The sequence below is a fragment of the Python bivittatus genome, unplaced genomic scaffold (assembly GCF_059951505.1).
Source record: "Python bivittatus isolate LINGU-HERP-01145 unplaced genomic scaffold, Pbiv_v1 ctg000480_np1212, whole genome shotgun sequence".
NCBI lineage: Eukaryota > Metazoa > Chordata > Lepidosauria > Squamata > Pythonidae > Python > Python bivittatus.
This window is the reverse complement of record NW_028277075.1, coordinates 26,662,935-26,675,254: the sequence shown is the minus strand read 5'-3', so window position 1 is coordinate 26,675,254 and position 12,320 is coordinate 26,662,935. Positions and strand designations below refer to the sequence as shown.

Sequence of the window (12,320 nt, the reverse complement as noted above, 5' to 3'; positions counted from 1 at the left end):
TCTACTAAATGTTTTCGTAACAGTTTCATCTGGCCTGGAAATGGTGGATTCCTTCTTTACCAGCTTCAGCCTTTACATGTTCACACAAGCTAATTCATAAACCATAGTTTACAGACCAATCCCAGATGTTTCACTTAGCCTGCCCAGGCACAAATTATGGCTGGGTTCACATAACAAGCTAAGTTGTAATGTGGTTTGTCTTAAGTGTGTTGTGTGAATCTTCCATCAAGATTTATAAAACATGGATTATATTTCAGCATGCTGTAGAGACCCAGCCAACTGTGATTTAGTCAGTAAACCAGAGGTAAGCAACTTACTGTTTAAACACGTATATGAGCACAGCTTGAGATTTAGGACTTTTTCTCTAAAGAAGCTTCAGTTCAAGCTACAGTATTATTTTCTTTATTTGTATTTATTCTCCTTATGAAAAGCTAAGGCAGTACTGTACAGCAGTGATTGAAAGGTCCATGCCGAGTTATGCATATAAAAATTTAAAAAATTAAGATGTTTCTTTGTTTCTGCCAATTAAAGCTTAACTGCCTTATAATGTCAACATAACACTGCAAGGCTGAGAAACTATCTTGCCTATAACAGCGAAAAGTTATTTATAATGGCCACGTGTCAGAAAACATGATGTAGCCATTAAAAGAGCTGCATCAAAAACAAAGACCGGGCAGTACACATACCGCATCTGTTTTACTTTCTTGTTATTCCCTCCCTTCTCCAGAGGAGGGATTATATTATTTGTCACACAGATTTTAAACAACTCCAAAGTTTTCTTTCTCCCATCCTCCCCAAAACTCCATGGTACACATGGTCTTAATTATTTTGTTATACACACCACATGTTCATACCATGAGTATCGCCAATATTTATGTGAGCTGAATCTGCAGTACGGTGATTTTGTAAATCAAAATTATTGTTCAGCAATAGATAAACATAGGGTTTGAGGATGCGGAATTACTTAATAATGAAGCTCAATCCACAAAGCAGGGAAAGAAGATCAGGTAGGAATATTATAGAGGGTTAAAGCTGATCTGGCCCATTGTAAGGTAAATGGCAAATTAGCTATAGTTTAAATTGAAAAAATAAGGTCTTTCATTACTAAATAAAAGAAACAGATGAGATAATTCACTCTAGTAGTGAATCTGTCCAGCAGAAGAGAGTGCTAGAACAAAGACTTCTGAAATTGTGGGAAAAGAGTACTTTGCTTGCTTTTTGAATGTTTTGACAGTAACAAGCAAAGCTTAGATGAGAATTCAAAAATAAAAACAGCACTTGTAAAAGCATGATATTCAGTGACATGACATAATTAGAAACAAAAATGTACAGTACAGAACAGGGTAGGGATGACTAGGAAGCTTGTGGGTAGCAGCCAGTGTCAAACTGTGACATGTGACACATTTCACACAGCATTCATTCAAGCAAAGGAAGATAGATGGAAGAATCACATTTTCCCATTTTTTAAAACAGAACCGCAATCTTGAAGGAAGACAACTGGATCTCCACAAATAATAAAATATACATTTTTTGTGTGTCATAAACTATAAGTTGGGAAGACTTTTCTTGTCTTCCTTGGAAAAACTCCTAAATTAGTCATCGAGCCTGAAATCACGATAATTAAGAATCCTGATTTTAATGACAAATACCCAGGGTTGATATGACTGTCTTCACACAGCACACTTACTCATAGTTAATTCAATCATAGTTTACTCAATTAATCCAATTTCCTGGGTTCTCACAACCCACTTGACCATATACTAATTCCATGGGTAGAATTCACACAACACACTACCTTGAGATTCAGGATATCACAAACACAGCTGATCACTATCCCATATAAACAAAGCACGGGTTACATCTTAAAAAAAAATCTGGGCGTATTCTACATTACTAGAAAGCGCCTGCAGGAAATGCATCGGATTTCTTAAAGTTCTGCTCCGCTCTTACACCCTCTGCACGCTTTCTGAACCAAGAGCAGCCTTGCCTTGTTTGGTCACGCTCTGGACTTAGTGTTCACTTTTCTGCACGCTGCGCTTTACGGGCGCAACAGCAGCCGGCCTCTCTGCAGTCCAGCACGTGAGTCTCCTCACTTCCCACGTTCGCGGCTAGGATCAAAACGCGCACCAACTTCAAATACACGTTAAACAGTCCCCTGGAAGGAGCGCAAGTTAACTTGCCGGGCGCTCACCGACAAGCCTATTGAACGTGAGTGCGCTCCCTAAAGCTCAAACGAGAAAGGGCACAGCTCTGCAGAACCCACAAGCCGAGTTTGTATCAGTTGTGCAGGCACGTGTGGATACAAGTAAACGCGTTAGAGGCTTCCCCTTTCCATCCCAGAACTGCTGGCTCACCTTTTGCTGAGAGGCCGGACCCGCACGGCTACTTTGACGTTCGCCATGACCTCTCGGACCCGGGGGAGAAACGCCACCGCTTTGGCCGTCCGAGCCCCGACTCCACATCACACCGGCGCTCCTCAGCCGCTGCTCAGGCGCTCCGCGAAGAGCCCCCGGCGAGGGAAGCAGCAGCGCCGCCCGACCCCGCCCGCGCGGCCCTTCCTGGGGGGGAAGGCCTGCCCGCTTGGCAAGACCGGAGGAAGTGGGGAGGGGCGCCTTGGGCTGCTTGCGCCACAGTATCTCCCCGTCTTCGGGTCGTTTCGACTTTCTGATGGGCGACGAAGTGGCCCGTTTGACTTTCTAGCGCCGAAGCGGAGGAGGAAACACCGTGGCGTTTTTACGAGGAGCAGAATGTCTGCAGTTTTTGCCTGCTGATCTCATGACCACCCTGGAAAAAGCACAAAACTACCCGATGGGAATGATTTCACCGTGCCGTGGGGTCGCTCAAAGGCTATTCAAAAGACAGAACTACGTTACCGCTAGAATACGAGCGCTTTACAGTAGCAAAGGGGGGCCGGGGGGGGGGCGGACAAGTAAGTGACTAGTCGTTTGGACAGCGAAGTAGGAAGTCCCCTGACTTGTGTTCGGTTTACAAAGGCTCTTGGGCATTAAACGATGGCGAACGCGTGCGGTTGCCTTGCTATCAGATCGGGTACCCCAGACCTAAGTTATTCGCAAGAACGCCAGCGAGTGCCAGTGTTCACATGTCTCGCGAAGTTATGATGAGGTTCGCTTGGTTTGGGCGCAGCATGTTGTGCGGATTAAGGCTCCTTTTACGCAGCGAATTGCACCGACCCGGGTTAATCACTGCGTCCCTGACCCCAGGACCCCCATGGTCGGGGGGGGGAGGTAAGGCCGAGCTGGTTAACTTTTAGCCTAGCTGCTGCTCCAGAGAAAATCTGCGTAAGACAGCCCTGTAGCGTTTCTTCTGAATGTTGAGGGAGGGCAGTGTCACGTTTGCGGGAAGTTCTGCCTTGTCCCGCTTCCTCCCTTTCGCTCTCAGCCCAGGCGCCCTGGCGTTTCCGATTCTTCCCGCGCAGCGGCCGATTCTTCCTCCTCTGCAAAATAAACAAACAAAAACAGGGCGAGACAAGGATGAAGAGTGGGCGGGGTATTGGGGATCGTGTGGGAGGGGCTGTTCCATCGGTGGCCAGGGAAGACCCTCAACAAGGCAGCGCAAATGTAATTCTGAGGGTTTGGAGAGAGAATAATGATGGCTGTGTTCAGTCCCCTTCAGTCCAGCACCATCTGTGTGAGCGGTAGTTAACGGCTTAAATTGAGGAATGGGGCCAGAAACTCAGCAGTGGTAAGATGTCCCCATATGCCACACCCAATTTCTATCCTGTGCCTGAGTCAAGATGACTAAATGTTCATCTCTGAAGCCTTATTCTAGATAGCTTTATTAGCTATGCATGCCATCAAACAACGCTTGTCTTTTATGACTGCACACCTAAGATGTATGCACGTTTCTCATGTGGACAGTATGTTTCCCCAGATCACTTTAGATTTGTTCAACTTTACACAAGTACATATTGTCTGTTAGAATATGATTCTAGGATATGATTTAATTCCATTTCTTCCAAACTCCTATCAGAAAATATTCCAGTTAAATACTAGATCTAAACTTAGGGCTACAAAAATTTGATTAATTGCTAGACAGCAGCAAACTTATAGAAGTCTGTATTTTTTTGTTGTCATATATTTTTAATTTTTAAATTAATTTTATTGCTTTAGTATTCAACCAAAAAAACAAAGCATCTAAAGGATCAAAATACAAAAGAAAGCAAAATATAAAAGAAGGCAAAAACACCATTCAAATTTAAATTTAAAAAAGACGGTAAACAGTTGTATATAATTAAGAAACATTACAGCTCAATTTTTAAACAAATTGATCAGGCAGAATCATATTGTCCAGTCTTTCCACTGTGTCAATAAAGAACCAATTTAAAGGCCAACAGTGATATTGTTTATTAGTCTCTTTCCAAGACCACATTACAATCTCTTTTTGCAACAATCCAGGAGTGATAGAACCAATGTTGTTCATAAGTACAGTGGTACCTCTAGTTACGAACTTAATCCGTTCCGTGACTCTGGTTGCAACTCGAGTTGGTCTCAAGTCAAGGTAAATTTTCCCATAAGGTTCAATGTACTGTAAATACGGTTAATCCGTTCCGCCCTCCGAATTTGGTCGCACCATGAGGCAAATTTCCCCATAAGGTTCAATGTAAATACAGCTAATCTGCCCTCCGAATTTGGTCGCACCCCGAGGTAAATTTCCCCCATAAGGTTCAATGTAAATACGGCTAAACAGTTCTGAAACATATGCATTTTATTTTTAAACCTCAAAAACCTTCCAAACGCCACAAAAACCTTCCAAAACGCCACAAAACACACCACAAGCCTCACCGAACGTCTCCTTGCTACTGCGATCTCGCCCACAGGAAGCCGCGACTGCGTGGCAGCAGGGAAAATGGCCGCGGATCCGGTTCGTAAGTAGAGGCAAGTTCGTAAGTAGAGGTACCACTGTATATTCCAATTTTAGAAATACAGTTCAACAACACATAAACATATTTAGTTCTATTGTTTGAACTAGTATAGAACAACAACTGATAATGTTAAAATCATAATTATTAATGTGCCTTCAAATGTATTGCATTTTCAATAAATAACTTTTTTGAACATCCACTGAGGTGTTCAATAAACCTGGTTTTGAGTTGTCTTTCAAACAGACAACATATCAGAGGATTGCATGGGGAGATAGGTGGAGGGAGTTGAAGCAGAGGCAAGAGTAGCAGGGCAGGAGAAGCGTGAGGTCCTTGTCTAACGACAGCACAATCTTGGCCTAACAACTGCAACCGAGACTACTAAAACTGCCATCACTAAACAGTGAGGTCATATGATGTTTCGCCTAGCAACCGCATTGTTTAGCAATGGAAATCCCAGTCCCAATTAGGGTTGTTAAGTTGGGACTACCTGTATGTGAAACTTCTCAGGGTTTTGGAAAAAAGTCTAAGATAATCCTAATCTTTAAACCAGGTAAAAATTCTCAGAAATTAACATTTTACCGACCCATTTCACTTCTCAATCTGTATTATAAACTCGATAACAAATTATTAGTCATTCATCTAAAACTGATTATAAGCACATTTATCCATCTGGATCAACCTGGCTTTATTCCAAAAAGAAATCTAGCTCTATTAGGAAACTACTAAACGTTATACAAATTAGCAACATTAATAAAATTTAATTATCTTGGATATATTTAAAGGTTTTGACTCTTTGGAATTACAATTTTTGAAACAAGTATTAAATCTGGGGCTGGCTTCTGCAAAATGACCACATGTACAGATCGACTACAACTCAGATAAGATCCAGTAGTAAGTCCCTCTATCTTTTGCTCTGGACAGGGTGGCACTGTTCCCAAAGTAGCAGGCCTGTACCTCGGGAGCTCTTTTGGACTGGTGACTCCTACTGGAACAGCAAGTGGAGGCTATAATCTGGAGAGCTTTTGCCCAGCTTTGAATTGTGACCTAGTTGCCACTTTCTGTGGATCAGCTGGCTCTGCAACATGTCCTTATCATGTCACGCTTGGAGGGTGCTTTTGGAGGCAATTTGGAGGCTTCAGGTCATCCAGAATGCAGCGGCCCATCTGGTGACAGTCAATACTGGTACAGCAGAATAACACCAATCTTGCAGAAGCTGTACTGGCTACCGACAGGCATCCAGTTCAAGATGTCGCTTATCACCTCTAAGGACCTTTATGGCTTGGGCCAAAGTTACCTTTGGGACTGTCTGGCTCAGGTAGAATCTGCCAACCATTCTATGCAGGCCAAAGGGGCAGGCTGAGAATCTCTCCCCTGTGAAAGTCAAGAAAAGAGGTCTTCTGGTGGCAGCACCCTTTTAAGCATCTTGGCCCAAGGCAAGGGTGGCCCAGTAGACCAAAGGGTCTTTGTCCGGAGCATGCAACTTAGTTACAATCAGCTGGCCCAGGGAGGAAGTAACATGATGGTTTTGTTGTGTTGATTTAACTCTGAGGTCTTACAGTTGTTTATGGTTTTTATTTTACTGTGATAAAGAAAAACCCCAAAACAAGGAACAGTCAACAAAGAAAAATCAGAATACTGCACCACTGAAGAGCCAGTAAGGAACATTGACAGCATATATCTAATAGATTATTTCAAAGCCAATGTGGGGAACTTTGAAACACGAACTGCCAACATCTCCCACCATTGAGCATGTTGGCTGGGGTTGATAGGGATTACAGTTCAGCAATATCTGGAAACCAGTTTCTTCATGCTAGCATTAGAGCAATCATTAAAAACCTGGCTGTGCTAGTTTTCAGGGTCCCTGAAGCAGGATTTCATTTGACTGACAGTCAGGATATACCCAGTAGGACCTACAACTGTTTTTAACTGATTTGGAACTCAAAGCATAGAGGCCAGCTCCTCCAAAAAAAGGACAGTGAATAAGTATCTTCACACCTTATTTGTTAGAAGATGCCAAGTACATTTTGCATTATGAAATTATTTTGATACTCCATCTGTTATGATCATCTCTTTTTTTTTCAGCTGGAGATAACTCTTCTTTTTAAGGTATTTGTGACACTTTGGTTTGTTATTATTTCTATTTTACAATCTACAGTTAATACCTAGTTGCACAGATTTATTTAAAACTACTCCATGAGTTGACTGTGAAGTTCAAATTAAAGCAGCAGAAATCCAAAGTAAACATTCCACATGGCAGCCAACTTTGACAGTTAATTACTCATATTAAATATATATGTATTAAATATATATGACATTTCTTTGCAAATCTAATCTATTCAGGGTGCTATAGGACAACAAACATAATAGACACCGAATTCACAATACATTTTTACATGATAGTCAAAAGTAACATGTTAAAACAAAGCCTTCTTTCAGTGCTATATAAATTGTGCCCTCTAGTGATAAATATCAGTATTCCAAAAGAAAGATCAGGATTTCTGAATGCACATCACTGTTGCTGCCTATTATTTGTGGCATTTTGCTATTAATTATTGGGAGTCAAGCCAATTTAATTTATGGTTTGTTTAGGAAATATAAAACAATACCAAGTTTCTTTCCCTCCCCCCCCCCCCCGCTGATCACTACTACTAAAATAAATTATCTAAATATGGAAGTTATATTTAACACCTAAAATAAAGTTTCTTTCAAATTGAGCAGAATCCCTGGTGACTTCATGGATACATCCTTGTAATTTTCTTGGAAGCAATACAGTCTAGTCTTTTCAAGCAGCTATGTTTATGTCAGCTAATAATTTAGTTTTCAAGGAAAGTTCATTACCTGCAATTAAATTACAATTAGGATTTGAGGCTGCAATCCTAAACATGAGGGTATGAATGCCACTGAATTTCAGCATAGAAGTCTACTTAAAGTCACCAGGAATCAAACTTCACTGAAAGGAGGTATTACTTTTATACTACTTTTAGTCAATCAAGGCTGGTGTTGAGAACCTAAGCAGGGTCAGATTGAGTTAATACTTGGACAGGACACTATCAAGACATACCAGGGCTATAAAATAAATTGGGAAGCTGAAAACTCATCCCAGAAGAAGGGATGGCAACCCACTTCCATATTGTTGCCAAGAAAAGCACATGAACCTGTCCACAACATCACCAGAAGTTGAGTCTGAATTAAAGGGTCTTATTTTGTTTCTGCTGAAATAAGCTTAGAATCACAGGACTGGACAATTAAACCCTACTGCCATATTTGGGTCTCCAGATACAGCAAACATGAGTTTTACATAAATCACAGTTCTCTGGATTCCCACAATGCTAATCAAACCATAGTTAACATTCCACCATGACTTGAGAGAGAGAAAGTAGCCATCTGTCTAATATGATTTAATTTGGATTCGTGCACTAAGCAGGAGGTCAAATCAATATCTAGTGGCTTTTTCCAATTACTGTATGTGAAGTCTGGAGGTCAAGGCCTGAGAGGAAATCTTAGCATATTTTCAAATTGCCTTTCACTGCTTACATTTACTAAAGTAATATTTTCTTATCAAATATTAAAAAGAAGACTCCTGAGAATACTATGATCAGCCAAGAAAATGAACAAATGGATCATGAATCAACCCAGAGTTCTCAGTTGAGGCACAAATGACCAGGCTCAAAGAATCCTACTTCGGACACATTATGCAAAGATCTAACTCTCTGGAGAAGGCTATAATGCTGGGAAAGGTGGAAGGAAAGAGAAGAGGATGACTAGCAGCAAGGTGGATGGACTTAGTTACAATGGTGATGAGTGCACTGTTAGAAGACCTGAAATACCAAGTTAGGGATAGATCGTCATGGAGAAAATCTATATGGTTGCTAAGAGTCAACAACAACTTAATGGTGTATAATCAGTCAATCAAAACTACCATGGGAGAAAGTGTCTGCATTAAGGATGTTTCTGTTTTGATTTCACAAATGCCTGCTTTCACAACTCCTGAAATGAAATATTCACTGGACATTATTACTGCAATAACTTAGCATTTCCCTAGAGGACAATACAATATTACACACGTTGACTGCATTTCCCAAAGGAAACTCTATCTGAAATAGCAATATCAGGAATCCGTGCCTTGTCTGTAGAAGAAGGCAGTGTCTGGTTATGTTGAGGATGCCTTGGTGCTGCTGTGCTGAATTCTTCAATAGCTGGAATACAAAGAAGCAGATGAAGAGAAGAAATAAACATGAATTTCCACCTCCATCTTTCAGCAGAAATTTATTCCAGTGGTGGAAGCCATTTCAGTACTACAGAGGAATTTATTAAAATCACACTTTTGCATATGTATGTCACTCTGAGCTGCTTAGCAAAAGGCAGGACAGAAATCAGGCAAATCAAATATAAATAAATCAGAAAATGCAGGAGTCAGCCAACCATCCGTTTCCACAATATAGTACATACAGAATCCTAAAAAAAAACAACCATTTACTATCTAATGGTATGCTCATTTTTCTGTTCCATAGTTGGTGGGTTTTTCAAGCAAACAAACAAAAAATGGAAAGAAACGGCATTATGATAATAAAATACTGTATTTTAAAAAGCAAATATAGTTTTTAATAGTGTGAAGACAGAAATTCAGATATGGATTTTGTCATTCGTATAAATATATTCTCGTTAACTTTGCCACTATAATGCTTGTCAAGGACAAATTTACAACCCATTGATTAGTGTAGTAAAATTATTTTCTTACTTATGTTTTCTCTTATGCAGACAATTATAATCATGAGTACAAATATATACCAAATCTAATCTAATCGGATCTGTCACAATATGGAATTACAGTTATATGCCTTACTCTACTTTTTAATGTTAGAGTCTTTTAAGCAAAATAATTTTATTTAATTTTAAGCAAAAGTGCATTTAACATTTTGGGAAGGGTTATCCATTGATGGGTCCTCATTACATATGGCGGGGTAATTAGGTACTTACTGTGCTGTGCCTATTCTAGAGCTCATGCTGGTACTCATGTATTATCTATCCAAAAATGGTGATTAGTTACACCAGTGTTGTCCAAACTTGGCCACTTTAAGATGAGTGGACTTCAACTCCCAGAATTCCCCAGCCAGCATGGCTGGCTGGGGAATTCTGGGAGTTGAAGTCCACTCATCTTAAAGTGGCCAAGTTTGGACAACACTGAGTTACACTGTCAGTTTTTAGCAGTCATAGTCAGAGAGGCCTCTGCAGGCTATGCAAAGGGTTCTTGATGGCCACAGGTTGTAAGGTGAAAAGCAGCCTCCAGAATTGTCTTCATTTCCAAGAATGCCCTGGAATACCATTGACATCAATGTTTTTGAACAATTAAAATAGTAACTGCAGCTTACATGTTTAAAGGTTGGCCGACCTGCCCAGAAAAAAAGGTGGGAAGTAGAGCAGATAATGAGAGCCACTTTGGGTTAGTAGGTGAGTTCTAGTCCTGCCTTAGGCACAGAAGCCTGCTGGGTAACTTTGAGCCAGTCACTCTCTCTTAGTTCCAGGAAGATGACAGTAGAAAACCACTTCTTAAAAGGTTGCCTAGAATGTGCTTGTCTTGTCTATGTAGTCACAAGTCAAGACTTGAATTTACTACACCCATTATAGCAGCCATATTTTAAACAGACAATTTGCCCCCAGTGACAACCATTTTCTTTGACATTTTGAGAACATGCCCCCACTCTCCAAGAGTCTTTGAACTCTTATCTTAGGTAGATGCCTAATTAGCCTCTTGGAGCAATTTCTCAGTTGTTATCTTGTACCTGTGCTTAAAAATACTTGCCTGACCAACATGTTTTCTAAGCAAAGCACTGACCAGAATGAGAATTTATAATTATTGTGTTTGCAATAATGTAGACATCTTTGACTTGAAATTGACTTCTGCGTCTGCATCCACAGAATTTTCTTGCAGCATTCTGCCAAGTGGTTTGCCTTTTTCCAGAATGATTTTTTTCTGACTTCCCAGTCTAGTTAAAGCCCTGGAATTCCCACAGGGTCATCCATCTAAATATTTAGCAGGCCAACCCTGCTTAGGGTGAGTTCATTTAAAGCTGGCTGGTGCTGCTACTTACAGAGGCAAACATGCTAAGCTGAAAAGCAATGTACAAGTATGTACAGTGGGGCAAAAAAGTATTTAGTCAGCCACCAATTGTGCAAGTTCTCCCACTTAAAAAGATGAGAGAGGCCTGTAATTTTCATCATAGGTATACCTCAACTATGAGAGACAAAATGGGGAAAAAAATCCAGAAAATCACATTGTCTGATTTTTAAAGAATTTATTTGCAAATCATGGTGGAAAATAAGTATTTGGTCACCTACAAACAAGCAAGATGTCTGGCTCTCACAGACCTGTAACTACTTCTTTAAGAGGCTCCTCTGTCCTCCACTTGTTACCTGTAGTAATGGCACCTGTTTGACCTTGTTATCAATATAAAAGACACCTGTCCACAATCTCAAACAGTCACATTCCAAACTCCACTATGGCCAAGACCAAAGAGCTGTCGAAGGACACCAGAAACAAAATTGTAGACCTGCACCAGGCCGGGAAGACTGAATCTGCAATAGGCAAGCAGCTTGGTGTGAAGAAATCAACTGTGGGAGCAATAATTAGAAAATGAAAGACATACAAGACCACTGATAATCTCCCTTGATCTGGGGCTCCATGCAAGATCTCACCCCGTGGGGTCAAAATGATCACAAGAACGGTGAACAAAAGTCCCAGAACCACATGGGGGGACCTAGTGAATGACCTGCAGAGAGCTGGGACCAAAGTAACAAAGGCTACCATCAGTAACACACTACGCCACCAGGGACTCAAATCCTGCAGTGCCAGACGTGTCCCCCTGCTTAAGCCAGTACATGTTCGGGCCCGTCTGAAGTTTGCTAGAGAGCATTTGGATGATCCAGAAGAGGATTGGGAGAATGTCATATGGTCAGATGAAACCAAAGTAGAATGTTTTGGTCTAAACTCAACTCGTCGTGTTTGGAGGAGAGAGAATGCTGAGTTGCATCCAAAGAACACCATGCCTACTGTGAAGCATGGGGGTGGAAACATCATGCTTTGGGGCTGTTTTTCTGCAAAGGGACCAGGACGACTGATCCGTGTAAAGGAAAGAATGAATGGGGCCATGTATCATGAGATTTTGAGTGAACACCTCCTTCCATCAGCAAGGGCATTGAAGATGAAACGTGGCTGGGTCTTTCAGCATGACAATGATCCCAAACACACCGCCCGGGCAATGAAGGAGTGGCTTCATAAGAAGCATTTCAAGGTCCTGGAGTGGCCTAGCCAGTCTCCAGATCTCAACCCCATGGAAAACCTTTGGAGGGAGTTGAAAGTCTGTGTTGCCCAGCGACAGCCCCAAAACATCACTGCTCTAGAGGAGATCTGCATGGAGGAATGGGCCAAAATACCAGCAAC

General features: G+C 41.2%; 1 protein-coding gene across 1 annotated transcript in view; it reads right to left on the bottom strand.

Moving 5' to 3' along the window:
• The window catches only part of STARD9 (StAR related lipid transfer domain containing 9), a 110,220-nt gene extending 107,662 nt beyond the window's left edge, over positions 1-2,558 (bottom strand). The window contains exon 1 of the mRNA XM_088145527.1: positions 2,355-2,558. Coding sequence (XP_088001653.1) covers positions 2,355-2,401 — 47 coding nt within the window. The 5' untranslated portion in view covers positions 2,402-2,558. The remainder of the gene's footprint in view (positions 1-2,354) is intronic.
• Positions 2,559-12,320: the final 9,762 nt, after the last annotated feature.